Source organism: Myotis nattereri, assembly GCF_964212035.1.
Source record: "Myotis nattereri genome assembly, chromosome: X".
Taxonomy (NCBI): domain Eukaryota; kingdom Metazoa; phylum Chordata; class Mammalia; order Chiroptera; family Vespertilionidae; genus Myotis; species Myotis nattereri.
Genome location: NC_138078.1, coordinates 52,723,031 through 52,749,356, shown reverse-complemented (window position 1 = coordinate 52,749,356; position 26,326 = coordinate 52,723,031). Strand labels below are relative to the sequence as shown.

Here is a 26,326-nt window from a genome sequence, read left to right as displayed (position 1 = left end):
AGGGCATTTCCAGGAAGGGAGGGCAGAAGGAAAGCTGGGGAGGCTAAAAACAGCAGTGCTTATTGAAGGAATTATAAGTGGTCTCATCTGGCTAAAGTTAAGGATTCAGGTAGGAGAAGGGTTGAAAATAAGACCAAGTTAGTTTGGGGTCAGGTGATGGTATTCTAGAGACCAATGGAGAAGGCTGTCATGGTTAGTCAGGTGAGTGCTCGCTTCGGCAGCACATATACTAAAAAAAAAAAAATGGTTAGTTAGGTGAGCCATGCTTTTCCTTGGGAAATGGCAGTGGGATGGAAGACAAGCAATGCAATCAGATGATTAGCTGACAGACATTAGCACAAAGGCCATCTGGAGGCATGGGTGGGCTGTGAGGAACTTTGTCTCATGGCTATAGCTAGGGCGGAAGTGAATGGGAGAAATGACCAGGGCTCCCCAAAATGGCGGCTGATGGGGTTACTGAGTTAAGGGAGAGGCCAGAACCCTCCCTTTGTAGGGGCAGAACCACCAGTCAGCTCCCCCTAAACCCCCAGTGTGTCACGATCCAGTTTCACAGGACAGCAGGGCCTTTACTGAGACCACAGATATGGCTGGAGGTGGAACTGGAGAGAAGGGACTGAAAGATACAGCTGGGGAAGCTCATGCCATGCTTTGTACACACCCAATCCCATCTAGACCGGTGGCTAGGCTTCCGTCTATGGCCACGGAAAGAACACTACCTGCCGAATGCAGAAAGGAGGGGAATGGACAGAGCACATGCAGCCTCTAAACAGGAACAGTGACACCAGACTAGTAAAGATGTGTGTGGCGGGCTGAATAATGAGTCCCCAGAGATGGCCACGCTCCAATCCCCAAAATTTTGGAATATGTTACCTTACGTGGCAAAGGGAACTGAGGCTGTTAATCAGTTGGCCTTAAAATAAGCTTCTCCTGGATTATCCAGTTGGGGCCACTGTCATCACCTGGGTCCTTAAAAGTGAAAGAGGGAGGCAAAAGGGGAGTCAGAAAAGTGGACATTGCCAGCTTTAAAGACTTAAAGTCAGAGGAAGACTTAAAGTCGGGATTGCAACAGCCTCCAGAAGCTGGAAAAAGACAAGGAAATGGTTCCCAGAGCCTCGGGAAAGAAATGCAGCCCAGCCCACACCTGAATTACAGTTCAGTGAGGTCTATGCCACACTTCTGACATACAGAGTGGTGAGATAACAATGTCACTAAGCTTGTGGTAATTTGTTATAGCAGCAATCTGGAACAAATACAACATTGGTTCCATCTACATCCCAGATAGCTCCCAGATGTGGGGAGGCTGCTGACATACTTGTGAGCAGTCACAAGAATCAGAGAAAAACCCAGACCACATCCAGGAGAGCTTCAGGTATCCAGGGGCTTGTTCTGATCTCAGCACAGGTTGGCAATGAACAGGCTTTGCTAACAAGTGAATTGCAGAAAACATTTTATTTATTTTTATTTTGTGAACAATTGGCAAGAGAAACTAAATTCATGAAACATGCTTTTTATTTCTAGGTAGGTGTTACAGGTTACATCTGCCAGCAGTCCTTGCTGCCTTTAAAATGTGTTCCCTTTCCAGCGTTACTCACATTCTCTCTGCTGGCCACTCTCAAAAATGTATTTTGCTTTTGCATTTCATTCTACAAGTTACAACTCTGGAGTGTAAGTAAGACATAAGGTGGGCCCAAAGGGCTTCTGAGCACTGTCAAGGGCACAAAGTGCTGAGTAATATAATCTTTGGTTAAAGAATAATTATCAACAATAAAAGCTTTAGTAAAAGGATTTAAATTCTATTATCCATAACTTCATAGAAATAAAGATATTTTTCTAAGACTTCTTCACAGTAGAGGACTCAGCTCACACAGATACCCTCTCACATAACCTCAAAGATTTTTCTTTTCTTTACAGATAAAGTAATCCCTTCTGAGCGTTCTCATCACATCCCCATGGGTGATGCCTTCCTTCTGCTCCCTAACTAATCTGTAATGCAGCTTCACATATTTGGCAAAGGGTCTCACATGGGGCTTTATGGGGGTCCCATCTTTCCGAGTTGATGGCAGCAGGACCAGAGGTCCCTTGCATTCAGCACAGACAAAGCGCACAAGGTCCAACGATCTGGTGTAGCGGCCAACCCTAAGGAGGAAAGATATACCACACAACAAAGGGTTAGTCACTGTAACTCAGCCTCTTCTCTGTGCTGGCCTTGGGCCCAAAGCCAGATTTTCTGGGGATTCTCAGAGAGTGGGGCACCAAGCAGCAGCAGTGGTCAGGCTGGCTCAAAGTAGGGGAGATTGGAGAAAAGAGGACACAGAAAGGAGTAAAGAGGTTTTACTCCTCAAGTCAGACAGCCATGTACTTACTAATGTAATCACCGAAGAGCCACTTGGAGGCCTTAGTAAAAACATGATTGGAAAAAGTCTGAGGAGAAGGATCTTACCTGGTTTTGCATTGAGCACATTCATAGTAAATCTTGTAGTTAATCTTGTAGTTATGGCAACGGGTGACTAAGGGCAGCTCTGGGTGCACCATATTACATTTTCTGGCATAATATCTCCATGCGTGGCCATGAGAATCACGGATGCCATCAAGCAGCCAGGAGGCTGCGTGGCATAGCTCATGTATCAAAGTATCCCGGATTCGGTCTTGGAAAAGGAATAAAAAGAAACCATGAGCACTTAAACCGATTACCTTCCGGTCACTACCCACGCAGCCCTGGACTCTCAACCCCACCACACAAAACGCCCTTATATAAACATATGCAGGTGAGCATGAGTGTTATTTTTCCAGGATTCTGAAAGGGAAATTTCTATCCACTTCAACCCAATATGGTAAATGGCAGAGCCTGGGTGGTGAATCTTTTGGAGCAGCTCCAGCCTGCTCATCTTTCTGTGGGACACTGCCCAAAATACACCTGGCCAAGACCTGGTTTCCGCCCTCCAGGAACATAGGTGGACAAGGTGTGGAAAGTCACCTGGGCTGTGCGATTTGGTCAGGAGAAGCACTATGGAGAAACCGGGATTTGAGCTGGGCCCTTAACAACTGACTGGATTTGCAAAATTAGAAAAGCCATTCTGGGTGTGAAAAATGTAAGCAAAGATTGAGGCCAGGAAAGCCTGTGGGTCGTTCTGAGAGCCAGTGGGAAACCAGCCTTGCTGGAGCACAGGCTAGTGGTGGAGCAGTGGGAGCCAAGACAACGACAGCCTTGAAAGCCGGGCTCCAGGCACTGGCAAGCCCCAGGTTTCTTAGCAGAGAGAAGAGTGAGGTGATGAGGGCCCATACCTGGGCAGAGGCAAAGATAGAGAAGGAATAACAGGAGAGTCATTATGAAGATCTGGTGATCGGGTAGATGTAGGGAACCTTGACCCTCAGTTACAGGGAGAATGAAGATGCTGCTGCTGCCAACAGGAAGCTGCATAGAGAAAGCTAGGCTTACTAGAAAGATGGACAAGTGGGACTCTCAAGGATGGTGAGACATCCAATAATAATGTCCTCTAAGCAACACACAGTAGGCCTGTCCACCCTGGAATGACAGGTAAGGCTGTGACACAGGATGCCAGGGAATATCAGCACCTAAAAATAACTTAATAGGCACTGTGTCAGAAGAAAAGAGCCCAGAGGGAAAGCTGCCATGCTGCTGCCATCACCTGCAGAATCGCAGACTTTCAGAGAAATCTCAATCCTGGTGTAACGCTCCCTCGGGTAATGAAACACGCCAGAGTTGCACAAGCCAGCAGTTCTCAGCATCTTATTATTCCAGCAGATATCCAGTCTCTCTGGCAGCTGAGAAAGACAAGCAAACAGTAAATCAGAAAGCAGTTCTAAGCAGGCCGGAAAATATTAACTCAAGAATTTTTGCAAATCTAAACATTCTGGGGAGAATTAAAGGCAAGTCAAAGCTCAGGCAAAGACCATTAACAGGCCATCAGGACGCAAGGGAGACTCTGAGAGCGTGGGGGTGCAGGGGCTGTGCTCCCTCGCATGGAGACCAAGTCAGAGGCAGCCACGAGAGGACAAACCAGTTGAGGTAAATGTGACCTGTGTGAGAGGGTGAGGCACAATTGAAAACGCAAGTCAGAACTTAAGGTTCCGCTAATCAGTCATCTGATGTGGCATCAGGAAGGGCACCTAAGAATGAGGAACCTTTAGAATGACAGAACTTTCCCTGCAGAGACAATAAAGTCTGAAAAACCTAATGGCCAATGGGTCTGCCTCTCTGCCCCAGATTCCTCCCAATCTAGTCTGCACCCCTGCTTCTGACAGACTTGTTTCTTTCAGCAGCCGCTTCATAGCACATCCCTGTGCAGTGGTGCCTACTGATTTCAATTTAAGCTCCCCCAACCTGATTCCCAAGGCTGTCCATTATCTAGTCCTATACTATCAAAAAAATAGCTACATGTATTACTGACTATGCTGTAAGTCTTGTTCTAATACACTTCAGGTGTATTAACTTACCTAGGCCAAACAATAATTCCATGAAGTAGGAGGAACAGTACTATGATTGTCCCCATTTTATAGATGAGGAAATGGAGGCAGAGGACTCAAGTAATTTGCCTGAGGTCACATTATTCTTCAACACAAATTCTCTTCCAGATAGTTGAGCCTCAAAATATGCCCTCTCTACCATCACTGACTTATTTCCACTTATCATCCTTCATTAACCAGAACAAGTCTCACTTCCTCCTGGCAATCCTATTTCCGGACCACTGAGGCCTCAGTGATTTCTCCCTCTCCTGATCTCCTGTGGTAGTAACAGTCTGTACCGTATATTATAATCCACAAACATTCTCTATTTCTTTCACATAAGCATGTCTCATCTCCCCACCTAAATTGACACTTCTTAAGGACAGGAAATATACCATTAGCACATCTGCACACCTCACAGCACCCAAGAGTGCCAGGCATACAGTGGGAATTCAATCAGTGCTTCTTCATTGATTTTACCTTGTTCTCAAAGACAGTGTTGTTCATCAGAGTGTACAATTTCTGAACCAGTTCATCCTTATTTTTCTTGAATTTTCTTCCAGAATACTGCTTTAACTTTTCAATGTTATGCAAGAAACATCCAGGTATATTGCAGTTAGTGTTCCTGCAAAAGGAAATTCAACTGAGTCTTGTATAACTAAACAAATAAATAGAAGAAATACATACATGTCAAGAGAGACTTGGAAAACTTAGCAAGTCCCTCCTCCTTCCAGCTCCTTATATGAGGGCACTTCCCAAGATTCCATTCATAGCCTTTTCCTCTTTACTCCTTGCAAATCCTCAGATATGGGAAGCCCACGGTTTCAGCCTCAACAGAAGTGATCCATATCTATATCTTCAGTCTCGATCTCTCTCCTAAGATCTAGTTCTGAGTTTACTATTAATTGTCTGATGCAAATTTCCAACTGACTCACATGAGCATGTCTCCAGCTCAATGTGTTTAATACCCAACTTCTGTTATACACAAGCTGAAAATCTCAAAGACATTTCTTGATTAATTTATTCCTTACCCTATATCCAATTAGGCACAACAGACCACTCTTTCCCACCACCTCATTGTCACCACCCTAGTTCCTCACCTCCCCTTTACACATTGATATTACAGCATCCCTCTGTGTTCCTTGCCTCCAAGCTCTTTTTTCTAATGTAACTCACAAACATACCTCCAGATTAATTTTCCTAGGCCATGTTCCAATTATGTCCCACTGACTTCTTGGCCCAGGTCAAGCTAGTCCTGATTTCTATTGCTTTTTAAAAAAAAATTTTTTTTAATTGAGTTTTAGAGAAAGAGGAAGGGAAAGAGAGAAACATCAATAAGCTGCCTCCTGTATGCCCCCTACTGGGGATCAAACCTACAAGCTGTGCATGTGCCCTGACCAGGAATCCAACTGGCAACCTTTCGGTGCATGGGATGGCTTTCAACCAACTGAGCCACACTGGCCAGGGCTCCTGACTTCTATTTCTAACTGGCATTCCCATTTTGGCCAAAGTGAGCAACTTAAATATTCCCTTGATGGGAAGTGTGATTTCCCAGTTCATTCATGCCTTAGTATGACCTATTTGCCCATGGCCTAGAATGGCCACATCTCCACTGAGAACAAACTCCTGAGTAACACTTTATAATTTGCCAAGAACTTCCTTTTGCATTATCATAGCTCATCTTCACAACTGCCTGCCAGAAAAACTATTACCAGTCTTATGATCTCCACTTTGCAGATAAGGAAACTGAACCTCAAAGGTTTTAACTTACCCAAAGTTTATGGAGACCCATATCACATGACCACTATTGCTGCCCCATCTTTCAAGGCCTAATTCAAATGCACAAAGAACAGTGCTGAACACATAAGGGCCTCACACTTGTAATAACTATTTATTGAAACTAAAGCATTTTTATCTTGGCTGGAACAATCCACAAGTCCAAAGAGACAAGCCCACAGAGCTGGAAAGATAAAACAGGAGCAAACACAGGGAAGTGAGTTTCTGACTTAACAGGGCACTAATTAACCCTTAAGTCACAAAATAAACCCTATGTGAGGTGGCTGGGGTTAGGGAGAGGGAAAAAGTACCAGACCAGGCAAATGCAGCTAAAGTAAGGTTCTTCATCCCAAAGCCTGCCTCAAATTACTTAGTTATGAAAGCAAATTTACATCAGAAAAGGTGGCAGATGAAGACCAGAACCATCTGCAGACCTCAGCAGAGAATGTGACCCCTGTTTGTATTTGTGCTCACAGCAAGCAGGCCTTGTGGCTTAGCATACCTTCACCTCAATGTCTGTGCCATTTTACTGCAGGCTAGGTGTATCCACATCAGAGTCAACAAGACTCAAAATGGGTACATTAGACACCATGACCAGTAATCAGCCTCCACAGGAACAATGCTAAGCACAACAGGAAGTCTACAGACTGAAACAGGAAGTACCAAGGCAGCACTGAGGAGTCCAAACAGGCTAGTCTCCTTTGCATGAAGCAGAGGACAATGACAAAGGGGCAGCTTTTTTCTTCTTTTGTCACACTGTCCAGCCAAGCAACCTTGGAGCGACCAAAAACACCCGTTCCTATAGGCAAAGCAGCTTGAATATGTATCTAGGAATCCAAAGAAGAAACTTTGCTGGGAGGGGAGCCTTCTAATACAGAACAAGCCATACTGCTTTCAGCTACCTCAGCCAGTGAGAAGTGTGGAAACAGAACCTCTCTGCTCAGGCCCAAGTCACTGTGTTGCCCAATGCCTGATACATCACTCTTCTTCTCCCCTTAAGATGCACTTATTGCTCCAGAATACAAGTAAAATATTAAACATACAATCCTTCAAATATATGCCTTCTATCATAAGATAATTCAGATGTAAGTATATATTGCTCCTGAATGCAAGTATCTTGTTTGGTTACATATCATTCTTTCATCTGAGTTAAAGGGCAAAGGAAACCTCAGAGGCCAGAGCTGCTACAGGGGCAAAAGTGTCCTAGTTGCCTGAAAACTGCAGGGGTCTTTGCAGAGTGCCACCCCAGCTCTGTTGGGGGAAAGGGAGGAGGGGAGCGGCCAGAACCTGGGCCTCTCCCTCCTGCTTATGCCTTCCCAGTTCAGGGATGGAAACTTTTGTCCCCCTCCTCCACCAGACTCCTTCATCCCCCCCTGAACCCCACCACATATGCCCAGTGGGATGCTTAACATCTGACAATCATGCAATCAATTCCTGGTTGGTTGAACATGAGCAGTACGTACCTAGGCTCACACTTCTTAGGTCGCACTGCTCTGCGTTTCTCCTTTGAAGGCTGAACCCACTTTTGTTCTCTAACAGCTGAAAAGATAATAGTTCATTTGTACCCCAAAAACTGGTACCATCAAGCAACTGGCAGAAACCTAGAAGGACCTCCCCCCCCCGCCCCCCGCCCCCGGTCATACCCAGAGCAACATCTATAAGCAACAACTGTCTGCCTGAAGGCTGCATATTGCTCCATCAGTCAGCATGAAATATTTACACACTGACTCAAGAGCTGCCCACAAAAAAAGCTGTGTAGGACTCTGTCACAAGCACTGAGACTTATAATGGGGTCACAGGAGCAAGTGCCAAGGTTGGACTGTGAAGGCAACTGAGGTGTTAGCAGTACAAGGAGCAGCATGGCATATCTCACACACTGGCTCTGAGGAAAATGACTCATATCTCAGGAAGCACCTTCACCCTATTTGAAAGCCAAATCTTTCCACCATTGTCTAGCTCCCATACTGCTGGTGGCTCTAACCAGAGACTTATGTATCAGGAGTGTCATTCATTCACTTAAAATATTTATTAAGCATCTGATAGGTGCCAAACACCAGGTTAGACCCTGGGAGAGACTGAAAAGTGAGTAAGAGTCCTCCAATCAATAGGCTCAGTGTCTACTGGGGGGACAGATTCAGATGTGAGTGCTTTAGCAGAGGTGGGGTCTAAAAACCTGGGAACCCAGAAGGAGGAGCAACTCTGACTTGTAGCTTCCTAAAGTGACAACTGGGCTGGGTCCTAAAGAAAAATCGGATATCCTCAGGACAAAAAGCTCAGGGACAGCTCTAGTTGGTTTAGCTCAGTGGTTAGAGTGTTGGCCCTTAGACTGAAGGGTCCTGGGTTCGATTCCGGTTGCAGGCTTGATCCCTGATCCCAGGCCCTGATGGAGCTATGTGTGGAAGGAAACCAATCAATGTGTCTCTCTCACATCGATGTCTCTCTCTCTCTCCCTCTCTCTCTCTCTCCCTCTCTCTCTCTCTCTCTCTCTCTCTCTCTCTCTCTCTCTCTCCCCCCCCCCCCTTCACTCTCTTTAAAAATCAACAGGGAGGGAGAGGATAGCCTCAGGTGAGGACTAACAACAAAAAAGCTCAGGGAGAGCCCTAACCAGTTTGGCTCAGTGGATAGAGTGTCGGCCTGCGGACTGAAGGGCCCCAGGTTCAATTCTGATCAAGGGCATGTATCTTGGTTTCAGGCACATCCCCAGTGGGGGGGTGTGCATGAGGCAGCTGATCGATGTTTCTTTCTCATCAATGTTTCTAACTCTCTATCCCTCTCCCTTCCTCTCTGTAAAAAATCAATAAAATATATATATTTTTAAAAAAAGCTCAGGGAGAAAGTACTCCAGGCAGATAGGATGGTGAATACTAAGACTTGGGTGCTCCTCCTCCATTTCTAGAAAGATCCTTTTCATTGGGATGGTGGCCTCCCTTGGCCACTTATGAAGCTGTTGAAATGGCACAGGGTTGGCAGGTAGGAAAGGCAGACCCAACAAGACACATATCCAGGGGAAAGGGCAAGGCAGGCGTGGCTGGCACACTGGGAGGGCTACTTGGGGGAACAGGGATACTTAGCTTGACTGGCTTACCAGGTGTCACACATATATTTTTGGTTTTACATTTCCTTTTCTTTGGTACAGGTCCATCAGTTGACATTTTTATATCTGAAATCTCTACTTCAACCTCAGCAGCATTTGGTGGTTGGCAGAGATTTTCACCAGTATCATCAGGTGAATTGCATAGAGAGAGAGCACCCTCCTCCATCTCCTTTTCAATTGAGGCCATTTGGCCCTCATCAGCTGCATCCTCTTCTGTTGTCACAGGGCCCTCCACATTACTATCATCATCATCACTGATAATTATTGGAAACTCCTGGCTCATAGAGTCATCAGTGTCAGATAACACTTCCACAATCTCATCTGAAATTCAAGAGGCACATTCACATATAAGCAGACTTTCTCCACCCTATGTCCCCACCCTGAGACACTCAACTTCAGATTATTGAGCAGAAATAAAACAAGCAGGAAACTGTGACATTATGAATCACAGTTAAGAATCAGTTATTCTAGATTATTTTCCCTCTATTACTTCTTTACTTTACAGAGAATAGTTACAGATAAAACCAATCCAAGTCCAGTGGAAATCTTCAAATCACATTCTCTAAATAGCATGACGTAGGTGATTAGATATTCCCAAATACAGGTCAGTAGATTTGTATAGTCTCACTGGTCCATAGAAAAATAAGAGACAATAGAATAATACAGTGGGCTTTTTCCCCAACAAGTTCAATTTCTGTAACTTAAAGGACTGTCCTTTATTTTGAGATTATGTTCTCACTAAACTTTTGGGGCTCTTTACTTTATGAAATCATGGTGATAGTAGATAGTAGTTGGAGTGTATTTCCATCATCAGACAAATTAAAAATTGGCAATTCTATGCTTGCCACCAAAATTTAATTTTCTAACCACTTATGTAAGAGTGAGGAGTTAAGTCCTGATGTCAGCACTGAAAGGCCTTGGGAGCATTTGGAATGTCATCGCCCTCAGTTGAAGGAGCCCTTCACCTGATTTGAAGGGCGGCATATCTAACACCACATGCTCTCTGGAGTCTGTTCAGAGCTTAGCTTCTAGGTTTCTGATTCTGGATGTAAAAATGTAAACCAGAGCAGAGGCAAGATGTGAAACATATCCATGACACAAAAAATCTTTATTGTAAAACTAGAGGCCCAGTGCATGAAATTCATGCACTGGGGGGGGGGTGTCCCTCAGCCCAGCTTGCACCCTCTCCAATGCGGGACCCCCCCCACACAGGAATTGGGCCTAAACGGACAGTCGGACATCCCTCACAATCCAGGACTGCTGGCTCCCAACCACTCACCTGCCTGCCTGCCTGATTGCCCCTAACTGCTTCTGCCTGCCAGCCTGATCACCACCTAACCACTCCCCTGCCAGCCTGATAGATGCCTAACTGTTCCCCTGCCAGCCCAATCGCCCCCAACTGCCCTTCCCTGCAGGCCTGGTCCCCCACAACGGCCCTCCCCTGCCAGCCCGATTGCCCCCAACTGCCCTCCCCTGCAGGCCATCTTTGACCACATGGGGGAGGTCATCTTGTGTGTTGGAGTGATGGTCAATTTACATACTGGTCATGGCTAATTAGCATATCAGGGCTAATTAGCATATCCATCTCATATTTGTATTTGGTGTGATGGTCAATCTGCATGCCAGTTGTGACTAATTAGCATATCCAGGCTAATTAGCATATCCCTCTCTTATTTTTTTTTTAGTTTTTATTTTTCTTATTTATTTTTTATTAGTTAAGGTATTACAAATGTGTCCTCATCCCCCCCATTAACCCCAACCTCCCCCCCACACACACACTCATGCTCCCATCCCCCTGTTGTCCATGTCCATTGGTTTGGCTTATATACATGTATACAAGTCCTTCGGTTGATCTCTTCCCCTTACCCCCGCCCTCCCCTACTTTCCTTCTGGGGATTGATAGCCTGATCGCTGTTTCTCAGTCTTTGGATCTGTCCCTTTTCATCAGTCTATGTTGTTCTCTATAATCCACAAATGAGTGAGATAGCATATCCAGGCTAATTAGCATATCCCTCTCTTATTATATAGGATTGCAGATTTGGGAGAATGTATATTGGGACTCTCGTCTATTATTTGAATTAATTACCAAACAACTTTAGATATGCAATAAGGGAAGAGAAAGGAGTGGGCATTCCTATTATAAAAAGCCATGCTCCCCAGAAAATTTAAAGATTTCCCACTGCAATGGAAACTTAAAACAAACAGTGGGGACGCACTGCTCACAATCCATAAAGCATGACCCCATCCATTGACAAAGGTTAGAATTGAGGTTTAAAGTGTGTTAAAATTCCTCAGGCCTCTTTTTCTGTAAAATTATCAAAATTCATGTGGAGAACAATAAAGAGACAAAGACAGTCCCTTGGAGCCTTCTTCATCCCTCCATGACTGAAATGGATGCCCACAGTTATTAGCCCACTGGTCAGACATGTAAGAGCAGCCTGAGTTGGAAGTTCACCCTCAAAAGACTATGGATCTTCTGACTCAAGGAGTCAGCAGCTAGTGGCCTATGGGCTCTGTCACTCATGCTCTACTCTGCAGCTACCTCCCAGGGACCCCTTTCCTGCTCAGGCACATGCACTCAGAGCTAAAGAAAAGGAGGGAGAAAAGAAATTCGAGTGGACAGGTGGTGGAACAGGAGGCTAGGGTTCTAAGCCACCTCTCTTTTCCCTGCTCTCATATCCCAGGTTAGCTAGGAAATGCTAGCCAACGGTAGTTTTAGTGTAATTACCAAAGAAGTAACCAGTACCTTAACTAAGCACCTATGTATCATGCCCTACACCTTGTACTAAGCGAACAAAGATAAATAAAATACCACCCCTGATGCTTAAGAAGCTCCTAGTCTTCCTACATTTCAGACCCACTGAGCAGGTTCTAACCTGGGAGTAAAGCTCCATGCCTCTCACAAGGTTAAAAGGGCCTCTGAATCTAAAGAGGCAAAGTCCTGCTGCAGGAAGCAGGTGGTGAGAAAAACAGGAATCTCTAGAAAATATACAGAGAGTAGCAAAAGGCAAAGACAAAGAGCTAGATGAAGAAAGCACAGATTCTTCTGCAGGCCCATGATCATCACCCACCCAAGTCTCCATCAGGCAGAAAGAAGGAGTCCATGCCTCTCTCACTCCTCTTTGTTACTCCTACACAGAGAGAAGGAAGAAGGGTGTCCTTGGCTTGCTTCCCTCTGCTCCCTTAAAGCAGTGCTACGTAGGTGAGAACTCCATTGAGAGAAATGCCCAGGGTCTAAGGCAGCAGCAGGAACAGTTGCTGCTGTGTTAGGAAATCTACCAAAGGGTGTAGGGAATCCAGCTATATCCACATCCGGCACATATGAGGAAAGAAATGGTGGCATCACTACTAAGTGACTCAGAATAGAACTTTGGCTGACTTATCTTGCAGTGCTTGTGTGTGATGAGCTTGCAGAGCTCAGCTGCTTCTCTAATTTTGTGGTATACTTATCTCTGCCACTTTTAGCGTCCTTACTTCCATTTTCCTCAGGGAAGTGTTCATCATCAGAATCCGAGTCAATCACCACATAGCTGAGTGATAAGATAGGGAAACACCAAAGAAAAGTGTGAACACAACATTCTTTCCATGACATTTCCGATCTTTTCTACAATGAACAGGGTCACTTTGTTATCCCCTTGAACATTTCATCCTTAAAATTATCTCGTTTCTTGATTTCCAGAATACTGTTCTGTTTCAGTTCTCTTCTCACTTTTTCATCCACTCCTCACTCACTTCTTTCCCTCATCACATTACCAGAGTTTAGCTAACAACCCTTTCCTACCAATTTAATCAACTCCTTGGGATTGGGTAAGCGTTATCTATCTGCCCACCCAATCCATCCTATCCAGTCCGACTTTGCCTCTGACTTCTATCTCCTCAATTCCAAATTCCTGCCTGAATGTCCTGTGTGTAGAGCCAATTTTTAGTCAGCATGCATAGGAATAACTTTCCCAACTGCTGACTGATAGTGTCTGTTCTGACAACTCAGGCAGCATCCTAATTCCTGTCTGTACTCTATTGGTCATTAAATGTTTTGAATATCAGCCCTGGTTATTGGCCCCTTAATTTCAACATGCCCCAAACTGCTCATCACTTTCCTCCCCAAACCCACTCTTCCTATAGTATCCCAGAGAGAAGCCACCTGGCACTGAACCATGATCTGTGGGCACTCCTTACAGGCCCCTTAAAATGGATTTTCTTTACATATTTAGTCTAGCAGAGGCAGGAAGAAACCAATTTTTCTATTTAAAAATTAAATAGTTTTTAATTGATCAAATAAGGACTTTGTTGTGTATAATGTTATAAACCAGACTACTTCTAAGGATCCATGATAAACTATTTAAAATGCAAATGCGAGTCATGGAAATATTCTGCATCTTTGACAGTGGTGATGGTTACACCACAGTATATGAGTTTTGTCAAAATTCATCAAACTGTACATTGAAAAAGTGTGAATTTTGCTGTATGTAAATCAAACCTCAATAAACCTGCCTTAAGTATAAATAATAAAACTGATCATTTCCAATAAATAGCTTTATACAATGCATTATTTGGTTCCAGAATTACAGCTGACTGTAACTGCTGACTTTAAATCACTTTTCACACACTGGTGGCAGGCTTTATGGCTTACATGTTGCAAAATAATCAACAGAGATAAATCAGAGCTAACTAGAAAAAATTTCCCACTTGACAGCGCTATTTGGCTTGGAGGAGGATGGGGGGCAGAAATGACCAACTAACATTTCTACAGAGATGTAAGGAGTATATGTGGAAACCATAGTCATCTAGCACCATATTTCAGATTTATTCCAATAATTGTAGCATCTCCTATAGTTTGGCACCTGGGCAACACCTGTTCATCTAGCTCTGGCTAGCATAGAAGGCTCCTTAATAGAAATAGAAGATAATGCTGAAAGATGGAAGAGTGTTGGACCACAAAGGACTTTATCTACTGGGGATAGACAGCTTGATTTTCCTATGACAAGCAATTGAAATAGGGGATCAATATGGCCAATGCAGTGTCTCTGGAGATGAATCTGGAAGTGCGATGCAGACGGGATCAGAGGAGGAAGAGATCAAGGGGATGAGCCACTTAAAAGCACTCTTACACTAACACAAGAGTGAAAACTGACCAGGGCCTGTGTAGTGGAGACTGGAAGTTAAGAGATGGTTCACAGTAACATTCTGAAAGAGAATCTAATTAGATAATGGACCAGAATTAAGGAATCTGATATTTTGAACCTGGTTGTGAGATCAAGCACCCATTATGAGCTTGAACATGGTGTTCACAGAGGAAAGGTGATATCTATTCTGAAATCTTACTCAGAACATTGTTCCTTAAAAAATGTCAAATTTGCCCTGGCTGGTGTTGCTCATTTGGTTGGAACATCATCCTGTGTACCAAAAGATTGCAGGTTCAATTCCCAATCAGGGCACATACCTAGACTGTGGGTTCGATCCCCAGTCGGGGCACGTACAGAAGGCAACCAATCGATGTACTCTTTCACATTGATATTTCTCTCTCTCTCTCTCTCTCTCTCTCTCCTTCTCCCTCTCCCCTCCCCTCCCCCTCTCTCTAAAATTAGTAAGCATCTCCTTGGGTTAGGATTTTAAAAATTGTCAAATTTCACTAATTCTCCTACTTACTCTATGTTCCTATTCTGTGTGCTCATTCCAGCCACACCTAAATTAGAGAAAGAAAGAGGGTATTAGAAAGTATCTGAATCATGACAAAATCTGGTGACCCATGTTTTTAACTCCCTAAAACCAAAGTCCATAAATTGAAACTGGTTAAAAATTTATGGTGGACTCTTTTCTTACATTTCCCATGACAGATAGAGAGGAAATAAAAGTAAGGAGACCTAGAATGAATGAGGTAAAGGAAGCAAATTAAAAAAGGAGCACAGTACAGGGAACTTCTTTTGCTCTTAGCAGCAAGGACATTAACTTTGCTTCCCCAATCTAGAGAGAGCCCTAGAAGAGACCAACCCAGGACCAGCTCACACCAAATCACACTTCAGTCATCTCTACAAAGACATGGTTAAATTACCGCTTTGAATAGGCTGTACTTACAGGGCTCAAATTCTTCATCACTGCTTGAGTCCACAATAATAATGCTATTGGAGAAATAAAATACATGTTGCTTTAAAGGAAGGCTACCAACATCATAATGCCAAAAATCTCCAACGAAGAGAACCCCCCAAATCATAGTTTCTGAAATGCACATTTGTTTTAAAGGCTTATGAAATTAGGCACAATAGGGGAGTGAAGGAAAATTAGAAGCAACTTAGTCTTTACTACAGAGTCAAAGATAGGGGAAGAACGTTAGTGGATTATCATTAGCTATCAGTGCCTGTTTTCTGCCAAATGTTTTCTTTCTATTTAAAGATATAAAAGTGAATTCTGATAAAGGAGCCATAGGGGAAAGAACTTAAGGATGAAGAGAATACAGTTAAAATTGAAATGGGCAAAAGGGACATCCCTTGGGGCTTTACTGCTTGAAGAGGGCCTGCTTATAGGGACTACTATCTAGGTAAACAGACAAATGCTGGAGTCCATTTCTTGGGGAGCAAACAACAGATGATTTTAAAGCTGTAACTGGTCCCTGCCCTGAGCCATGATGTTAGGGCCTCTTGCTTCTCTGCCTCACAATTTCCTTGGGCACTCGTATTCATTCTTCCCTGCCATGTGGCAGCCTGAGGTGAGGCCACAGCACATTCTGGCTCAGGATCCCTCAGCTCACCAGATAGCAGCTGACAGTCGTCAGCCATGCATGATAGAGATTCCAAATCCAGCTTGGAGAACTCATGCTGCAGTAAGCATCACTTCAGCATTGAAATTAGCTACATCCTAGGACCTAATCATAGGTCATCTTACCATTAGTTATTGTGACAGAGCTAGGTGCTAAAGAAGGTGGACATTTAATAGCTGTAAGGGTTTACATATATTTATATGGTTTTACATAATAGTTACAAGATTTTACATATAAAAAAGGTAGCCTTAACCACTTCTTGAGGACTTTCATTTTAGCCTTGAGGTTGATTACTGGGAAGACATGCTGGCTCACTCCCTTAATTAAATGTCCTATTCATTTGTCCATTACTATACACTAGACTTACTGAATAGTAGACTTCAAGTTGTTTTGTTTTTTTTAAATCAAGAAAGAAAATTCTTGCTAGGTTATCTGTAACTTATCTGTAACTACCTGCCTTCTCTGTAAGGTTTGTAAGGAATGGGTCCAAATGTGACCTTGGTTATCTTGAAACCTATTATCAATAAGTAGCACTGTATATAAACTAAACTATACTTCATCTATTTTCTTACATGCTTTTGCATTAGATACAGAGAGCAGACTGTTAGTTGCCAGAGGGGAGGGGGCTTGGGGGACTGGGTGAAAAAGGTGAAGGGATTAAGAAGTACAGACTGTGGGGGGCAATGGACGATAAGGACACATGTAATATCTTAATCAATAAAGAAAAAAAAAGAAGTACAGACTGGTAGTCACAAAATAGTCAAGGGGATGTGAGGTACAGCATAGGGAATATAGTCAATAATATTGTAATAACTATGTGTGGTGCCAAGTGGGCACTGGAAATATTGAGGGGAACACTATGTAAAGTATATGATTGTCTAAGCACTATGTACACCTGAAACTAACACAAAATATTGAATGTAAACTATAATTAAAAAATAAAATTTAAACTTCTTTTAAAAAAATAAAACAAAGAATCTTGGGCTAAAAAATGAAAATACTAATTAGGCTTTGATTGATCAATGAACACCAGACCCCCACCCTTTGTATTATGTATTTCAGTAGCATTTCTGCACTTCCGCCCCTTCAAACTGCCAAAACCCCCTTTTACTCTTAATGACTTTGTATCATAAGTCACTGGGACAATAGAAGCAATCAGACAGGAATGCCCTCGTCCTCCCAGGAACAAACTGACTGACTTATCTGTAACTACCTGCCTTCTCTGTTCTCAACAAAAGCACAGTGTCCCTACCACTATCTGAGGCCAAGTCCTCCCTTGTTCTTTCCAGCTCTTCCTCCTCCAGCCTTCTCAAGGACTTCATTCCTGCAATGTTCTGTGCTGTATTATTGTCCCCTCTCCCTGGTTCATTCATTCTACTATCCCTAGACCCCATGTCCCTCAATTATATATTTCCAGACTTGAACTTTCCACTGAACTCCAGCTATATGTATAATATCTTGGGTATTACTAAGTATTTAGAACATAACATGGCCAACACAGAACTCTTGATTTCCTCCCTCAGTCCTGTTCCTACACCAGTCTTACCCATCTCGGTCACTGGCACCACCATCCAATCCATCAGCAAGACCTGTTGGCTCTACCTCTAGAGTAGCGGTTCTCAACCTGTGGGTCGCGACCCCCTTGGGAGTTGAACGACCCTTTCACAGGGGTCGCCTAAGACCATCAAAAAAAACATATATAATTACATATTGTTTTTGTGATTAATCACTATGCTTTAATTATGTTCAATTTGTAACAATGAAAATACATCCTGCATATCAGATATTTACATTACAATTCATAACAGTAGCAAAATTATAGTTATGAAGTAGCAATGAAAATAATTTTATGGTTGGGGGTCACCACAACATGAGGGACTGTATTAAAGGGTCGCGGCATTAGGAAGGTTGAGAACCACTGCTCTAGAGTAAATTTCATCTAACCTAAAACATTATTATATGTACACTACCAAATGATTACATACTATCAAACATATAATGTATCCTAATTTCAGAAATGATGAAATGTGAAAAAATGTCTTAGATGTACTACAATATTCATCCAACTCTCTCCCACTCCACTATTACCACCTTACTCTAAGCTAACATCACTTCTCACCAAACTTCTGCAAATCTGTTCTTGGGCCTTGGTTGTAAAAGAACTATTTATCTCATAGGGCTATTGTGAAAATTAAACAAGATAATGTCTGCCCTCCTATAGGATCATGTACTTCTCCCCCATCACAGCACTTATCACACTATACTGTAATTGCCTGTTTACATGTTTCTACTTTCCATCCCAGATGGTAAGCTATGCAAGGGTTTGGTAGTATATCTATTTCACACTGATTTGAAGTGTCATTTTTATCATGAACTAAATTTTCTTATGTATTCAGGTCTATTTCCAAACTCTTTGTTCTACGGTTTCTACACTCTCCCATATACGCTTACATGCTTGTCTGTGAAGGAGGAAACCAGGGCAGTGTCCCAGGAGAAGACTAGAGGAGATAAGACAACTACCTTAAAGTACAACATCATGGAGAAGAAAAATACTACATCTGTTATTTCTAGAGGGCAGCACTATAAACCAGGTAGAAGTAAAGTAAAGATAGGTTTGAAGTTCCTCAGAATGCAGAACATTCTAGTAATTACCCTGTACACATATTCAACAATACAATTGTGTGTAGGAGTTGTATGTTCCTGGCTACCAACAGAGATGTTATATAGAGGACTAGAGGCCCGGTGCATGGGGAGTCGGGGGGGAGTTCCTCAGCCCAGCCTGCACCCTTTCCAATCTGGGACTCCTGCAGGATCAGGCCTAAACTGGCAATCAGCTCTCACAATCCGGGACTGCTGGCTCCTAACCGCTCACCTGCCTGCCAGCCTGATCACCCCCTAACTGCTCCCCTGCCGGCCTGATTGACATCTAACTGCTCCCCTGCTGGCCTGATTGCCCCCAACTGCCCTCCCCTGCTGGCCTGGTCACCTCCAACTGCACACCCCTGCCGGCCTGGTCACCCCTAACTGCCTTTCCCTGCTGGCCTGGTCATACCCAACTGCCCTCCCCTGCCAGCCTGATTGCCCCCAACTGCCCTCCCCTGCTGGCCTGGTCACCTCCAACTGCACTCTCCTGCTGGCCTGATCTCGCCCCCAACTGCCCTCCCCTGCCAGCCTGATGGCTTCCAACTGCCCACCCCTGCCAGCCTGATCACCCACAACTGCCCTCCCTTGCCAGCCATCTTGTGGTGGGCATCTTGTGGCGGCCATCTTGTGACGACATCACGTGAGGGCATTGCACGATGTCTCTAGGCTTTTATTATATAGATGCTAGAGGCCCGGTGCACAAAAATTTGTGCACTCGGGGGAGAAGGGGGGGTCCCTCAGCCCGGCCCGTGCCCTCTCGCAGTCTGGGACCCCTCGGGAGATAACGACATGCTGGCTTAGGCCTGCTCCCCGGTGGAAGAGGGCAGGCCCAATCCCTAGGTGCAGCCCCTGGTCGGGCTCAGAGCAGGGCCGATTGGGGAGTTGGGGCGCCGCCCCCTGTCATGCACAGAGCAGGGCAGATTGGGAGGTTGCGATGCCACCCCAAGTCATGCTCAGGGTAGGGCCGATTGGGGGGTTGGGGCACCACCCCATGTCACACTCAAGGCAGGGTCGATGGGGAGGTTGCGGCGCGACCCCCTGTCACGCACAGAGCAGGGCCAATCCGGGGGTTGGGGCACTGCCCCCTGTCACACACAGAGCAGGGCCCATCAGGGGGGTTGGGGCTCCGTACCCTGTCATGCACAGACCAGGGCCCATCAGGGGGTTGGGGAGCTCCCTCCTGTCACGAACAGAGCAGGGCCCATCAGGGGGTTGAGGAGCTCCCCCCTGTCACTCACAGAGTAGGTCCGATAGGGGAGTTGGGGCACCGTCTCCTGTCACACACAGAGCAGGGCGGATCAGTGGGTTGGGGCACCGCCCTCTATCACCTACAGAGCAGGGCCAATCAGGGGGTTGGGGCGCCGCCACTGTCACACTCAGGGCAGGGCTGATGGGGAGGTTATGGCTCTACCCTGTCACACACAGAGCAGGGCCCGTGGGGCGGCAGGGGGGGGGGTTGGGGCGCCACCCTCTATCACCCACAGAGCAGGGCCGATCAGGGGGTTGGGGCGCAGCCACTCTCACACTCAGGGCAGGGCCGATGGGGAGGTTATGGCTCTACCCTGTCACACACAGAGCAGGGCCGATCAGGGTGTTTGGGCGCGGCCCCCTGTCATGCTGATCCCGGTGCCAGGAGGCCTCGTGGCTCGCTGATCCCGGTGCTGGGAGGCATATTACCCTTTTACTATATAGAATAGAGGCCTTTTGCATGGGTGGGGGCCGGCTGGTTTGCCCTGAAGGGTGTCCTGGATCAGGGTGGGGGTCCCCACTGGGGTGCCTGGCCAGCCTGGGTGAGGGGATGATGGCTGTTTGCAGCTGGTCACACCCCCTTTAGGGTGGGGGTCCCCACTGGGGTGCCTGGCCAGTCTGGGTGAGGGGCTGAGGGCTGTTTTCAGGCTGGGGGTGACTGAACTCCCAAACGCTCCTTTTTTCCTTTTTTTTTTTTTATTCTGGGCCAGCTTTAGCTTGAGGCTTGGCTCCAGCTCTTAGGCCGTATCTCCTGAAAGTAGGTTTCTGGCCTTTGCATACAATGTTGCGAATCTGCTGGCTGAAGTCCTGCGGTATTTGTTACAATTTCTTAAACTGCCCGCTCAGAGGCCTGCAGCCGCAGGCAGGGAACGTTGGTTTCCTCCATCACTGAGGCAAGCAAGCCTCATGTTAGTTTCAAGCTGCCTGGCTGCCGGCCGCCATCTTGGCTGACAGTTAATTTGCATATCTCGCTGATTAGCCAATGAAAAGGGTAGCGGTTGTACGCCAATTACCATGTTTCTCTTTTATTAGTGTAGATAAGTGTATTGAGTAGGAGGCTGGACTCCAATGATTCTAAGATCCATTTTTATACTTCCATTTTATAACTAACCAAGTTATACACTCTGCAGACTCTAAATAAAGCAAACGTACTTTTTGAGAAAGTTGTTTTGCCAACAAAGTAGGGCTAAACTAAGAGAAAATAGAATTTTTCAAATCTCACCAATCATCATCATGAATCTTCGATTGGCCAGCCTTTTCTTTGGACATGTCCTCACCTATAGTCAAGACAAAGATATGCATTTTAAGAAAACAAGAAGACAGAATACATTTCTACATTGTGCATTAATCTTTCAGCAGCTTCTTTACCCTAATTTAAAGGCAAAACTTTACTCTGTGAAATGAGAAGTACTTAAATTTCCTTATTGCAGACTGCCTGGATGTAGAAAACTATAAGCAAGAAGTACCACACCCCTCTCCCACTTAGCACTGATGAGTCAGAAAACCCAAAGAACCTTACTTCCACCTCACACCTCAAGGAAGTCTACCTATCAGGCTTCAAACCCTCTGTCTCCCCCGACCCCTCGACCTTCCTACTGCTGCTCCCAGCCAGTCTTACACAGGCCAGGCCACCACACACCTCTATCCAACCACCACCCTCCCAATCCCCCTATCCCACCTCCTACTGGTCTTATACCAATCAGGCCACCCTCCTTCCACACTTCCATCTTCCTACTCCTGCCTTCCCAACTAGTCTTGCAGCACTCAAGCCTCAACTTCTCCACTCACTTCACCCATGCACCCCATCTCACCACTCCTCCTCAGGTCTTTACACTGACAAGCCTAGAGTCCTCCCCCTACCCCTGCTACCTCCAGCCAATCAGGCCATAACTCCTTCACTCACCCTCCCTCTGCCTCTCCTCCCCAGGTCTTACACTGGTGGTTCTATACCCCTGCCTCTACTCCCACCTCTAGTCAATCAGGCCTCAACTCCTCCACTCACACCAGCACCTAAAACCCATCCCTTCCATGCCCCTGTGCTCCCCTCCCACCTCTTCTGCAGCCAATCAGGTCATGACTCCTCCATTGACCCGCTTCTTCTCCTCAGGAGGTCTTATACTGGCTGGTCTCCACCCTCCCCCACACCCGCTCCCACTTCCAGCAGGGCTATTCCTCTCCCCCTACACCAGCTTCTGGCCTCCAGCCAATCAGGCGTCAACTCTTCCACTCAACCCTCTCTCCTCCTCAGGTCTTACACCAGAAGGCTTATACCCTTCCCCCCACTCCTGCTTCCTGCCTCCAGCCAATCAGGCCTCCACTCCAATCACCCCCTAGTCCCCCTGCCCCCTCTTCTCCTCAGGATGTCTTTCTCTGGCAGACCTACACCCCTCCCCCAACACCTGCTTCCCACCTCCAGCCAATCAGGCCTGGACTCCTCCACTCACACACATCCCCATGTCCTGTGCCCCCAATCCCACCTCTTCTCCTCAGGAGATCTTACAGCCTCTTCTCAGGAGGTGTTATACCAGCAGGCATAAAGCCCTCCCTCCACTCCTGCTTCCCACCTCCAGCCAATCAGGCCTCAACTCCTCTACTCATCCTCCATCCCAACTCCCTCCTCTTCGCAGGAGGTATTACTCCAGCAGGCCTATATTCCTCCCCGCTCCTGCTTCCAACTCCAACCAATCAGGCCTGAACGCCTCCATTCACACACACACACACACCCCATGTCCTGTGGGCCCCACTCCTACTTCTTTTCCTCAGGAGACCTTACAGCTTCTTCTCCTTAGGAGGCCTTATACCAATAGGCCTAAACCCCTGCCCCTACTCCCACTTTCTGCCTACAGCCAATCAGACCTCGACTCCTCCATTCACCCCCTCTTTTCCTCAGGATGTCTTACTCTAGCAGGCCTATACCCTTCCTCCCATTCCTATTTCCTGCCTCCAGCCAATCAGGTCACCACTCCTCCACTCACCCTCAATCCCCCCTGCCCCTGCTTCTCCTCAGGATGTCTTATTCCAGCAGGTCTACACCCCTCCCCCCTACTCTGGCTTCCTGCCTCCAGGCCCACACCCCTCCCTCTATATCCGCTTCCGACCTCCAGCCAATGAGGCCTTGACTCACCCATTAACCCGCTTATTATCCCCCGGCCCCCACTGCCGCCTCTTCTGAGGATGTCTTACTCCAGCAGGCCTACACCCTTCCCCCACTCCGGCTTCCCGCCTCCAGGCCTACACCCCTCCCCCTATATACACTTCTGGCCTCCAGCCAATCAGGCCTCGATTCCTGTACTCACCCACCCCCCACTCCCTCCTCTCAGGATGTCTTATTCCGGCAGGTCTACACCCCTCTCCCACTCCCACGTCCTGCCTTCAACCAATCAGGCTTGGACTCCTTTACTCACCGCCCCCCTACTCTGGCTTTTCCTCAGGATGTCTTATTCCGGCAGGTCTCCACCCCTCCCCCACTCCCACGTCCTGCCTTCAACCAATCAGGCTTCCACTCCTTTACTCACCGCCCCCCTACTCTGGCTTTTCCTCAGGATGTCTTATTCCGGCAGGTCTACACCCCTCTCCCACTCCCACGTCCTGCCTTCAACCAATCAGGCTTCGTCTCCTTTAGTCACCGCCCCCCTACTCTGGCTTCTCCTCAGGATCTTATTCCGGCAGGTCTCCACCCCTCCCCCACTCCCACGTCCTGCCTTCAACCAATCAGGCTTGGACTCCTTTACTCACCGCCCCCCTACTCTGGCTTTTCCTCAGGATGTCTTATTCCGGCAGGTCTACACCCCTCCCCCACTCCCACGTCCTGCCTTCAACCAATCAGGCTTCCACTCCTTTACTCACCGCCCCCCTACTCTGGCTTTTCCTCAGGATGTCTTATTCCGGCAGGTCTCCACCCCTCTCCCACCCCCACGTCCTGCCTTCAACCAATCAGGCTTCGACTCCTTTACTCACCGCCCCCCTACTCTGGCTTTTCCTCAGGATGTCTTATTCCGGCAGGTCTCCACCCCTCTCCCACTCCCACGTCCTGCCTTCAACCAATCAGGCTTCGACTCCTTTACTCACCGCCCCCCTACTCTGGCTTTTCCTCAGGATGTCTTATTCCGGCAGGTCTCCACCCCTCCCCCACTCCCACGTCCTGCCTTCAACCAATCAGGCTTCGTCTCCTTTAGTCACCGCCCCCCCTACTCTGGCTTCTCCTCAGGATCTTATTCCGGCAGGTCTCCACCCCTCCCCCACTCCCACGTCCTGCCTTCAACCAATCAGGCTTCCACTCCTTTAGTCACCGCCCCCCTACTCTGGCTTCTCCTCAGGATCTTATTCCGGCAGGTCTACACCCCTTTCCTCATATCCGCTTCCCGCCTCCCGCCAATCAGGCCTTAATTCCTCTACTCACTCCTCCCCACCCGCCTCTTCTCCTCAGGATGTCTTATTCTGGCAGCTCTACATCCTTCCCACCACACCTGCTTCCCGCCTCCAACCTGGCCTCCAGCCACTCAGTCCTCGACTCCTCCACTAACCCCCGACACACCCCTCCTGCTCCCGCTGCCACCTCTTCTCCTCAGGATGTCTTACTCCAGCAGGCCTACACTCCTTTCCCCCATAGCCGCTTCCTGCCTCCAACCTCCAGCTAGTCTTGCAACATTCAGGCCTTGACTCCTGCACTTATCCTCCTCCTCACACGCACCTCTTAGCCCCAACCAAAAGAGGCATGACCACCCCCAAAATGCCTCCACTTCTATCTCCTATTCCCACTTTAACCAGCCAGCCAGTCTTCCACAGATTAGGCATCACCCCACCCCCTACACACCCTCCACCTTCACCCTCACTCACACCTCACTCCCCGTTGTTCTTCCACCATTCAGCCCTAAACCCTCCCCAAACTCATGCCACCTCCCTAACCTCAACTCCCTCATACTCCCACTGCAACCTCCATGCCCCACTCCCATCCCCCATCTTTGATTTAGCAGTTAATATCACTAACAAAACAAAAAAAAAATCCTTTTTGCTTTAAAGTCCTTTTTGAAAAGTGGAAACAGGCAAAATATTTTAGCAGAATCTCAGTCCCAAAGTTCATGGACAATAAGTATCCAGGGCGTCCAGCGTCCTGAATTAAGTCTGCTCAACGAGAATGAGCTTTCAAAACTGTGCCCACTTCAGTACCCACCTCAGCCCCTTCCGTCACCTACCTGCTTCTGTTGCCTCTGGAGTGGCTGAATGCCGCTCAGCTCCCACCTCGGTTGGAAGACGAGATCCAGAGCAACTACGAGGTTCGCCGGCAGGTGCGCACCAGCTTTTATGGAGTCCAGGCTCAGCAGAAAGTAAGCCCTGAAGTGTTCCCGCCCTCTCTGTATTCACCTATCACAGCCCTCCCTGTGTCCACCTATCACAGCTTGGTTGTGAGGCAGATTTAAACTTCGCGGGTATGAACTGAAATTTGGCGCCCGGCCGTAGTGCTTCTAGAATCAAATCACTTCCACGGGGTATTGCTTATCTGTCCTGAGAGCACCATTTCCTGCGGAGTTCATAGTTTAGCAATCCCTAAATTAACTTTTTGGGTGACTGGAAAAAAACTGAGCTGAATCTTCCAAAGTTCCATCCTTGTGAGGACTTAGATAAGCGAGCTCTGTTCCCTGTTCGTTCCTTACTTTAACTGCCCAAACCTCTAAGGCTATTTGCCTGCCCTCCAAAGTACTACGAGCTGGGGGGAGGGCACCTAGGCCCCTAGATAAGAGCAAAGCAGCAACCCGACAGTGCTTGGCAACACTGACGTTTGCTTCCAAAACCCTTCTTACCAGGGAGATAAAAAGGGGTTGGTTACTTGAAGCTTTTTGGCACTCACTCCAAACACACGGAGAAAAACGGGGCAAAATATATGCTTTCTAGATTGTGCCCATTTCTCTATACATATCATAATTTAACCATTTGGCAAACAAATACAAATAACACGTCTCTGCATGTAAATATATTAATAACACTAAGTTTATTTCATGCGAGGCACTGTTCCAATTGTTTCATGTAAATCTAATCCTTACAACACTTTAAAAAGTAGGCAATGCTGGCACTCACTTAACAGCGGTCACATACATGGCTAGAAAGTGGCAGAGCTGGGATTAAGCTCCAGAAGCACTAATTCCAAAACCGAAACTCTTAAACACCAAACTGTCTACATATAAGGATGGGCAAAAGTAGGTTTACAGTTGTTCATATGAAAATACAATAATTAATAATACAATAAACTATTTTGAGTACTCACAACTGCAAACCTACTTTTGCTCATCTCTGTCTATAAAGGTACTTTGAGTAGATAGGGAATTGGATAAAAGACATTTATCATTATAGTTTTA

General features: G+C 46.5%; 1 protein-coding gene across 1 annotated transcript; it reads right to left on the bottom strand.

Annotated features, from left to right (window-relative positions):
- Positions 1-1,430: 1,430 nt before the first annotated feature.
- GCNA (germ cell nuclear acidic peptidase) lies at positions 1,431-26,326 on the bottom strand. Its single transcript, XM_081080950.1, has 11 exons — positions 25,169-26,326; positions 21,199-21,253; positions 15,407-15,450; positions 14,981-15,017; positions 12,809-12,864; positions 9,326-9,655; positions 7,704-7,779; positions 4,945-5,089; positions 3,648-3,783; positions 2,441-2,645; positions 1,431-2,136 (listed from the first exon to the last, which is right to left on the bottom strand). The coding sequence occupies exons 2-11, from the start codon at positions 21,243-21,245 to the stop codon at positions 1,887-1,889; spliced, it is 1,326 nt and encodes a 441-aa protein (XP_080937076.1). The 5' UTR covers positions 21,246-21,253; positions 25,169-26,326; the 3' UTR covers positions 1,431-1,886.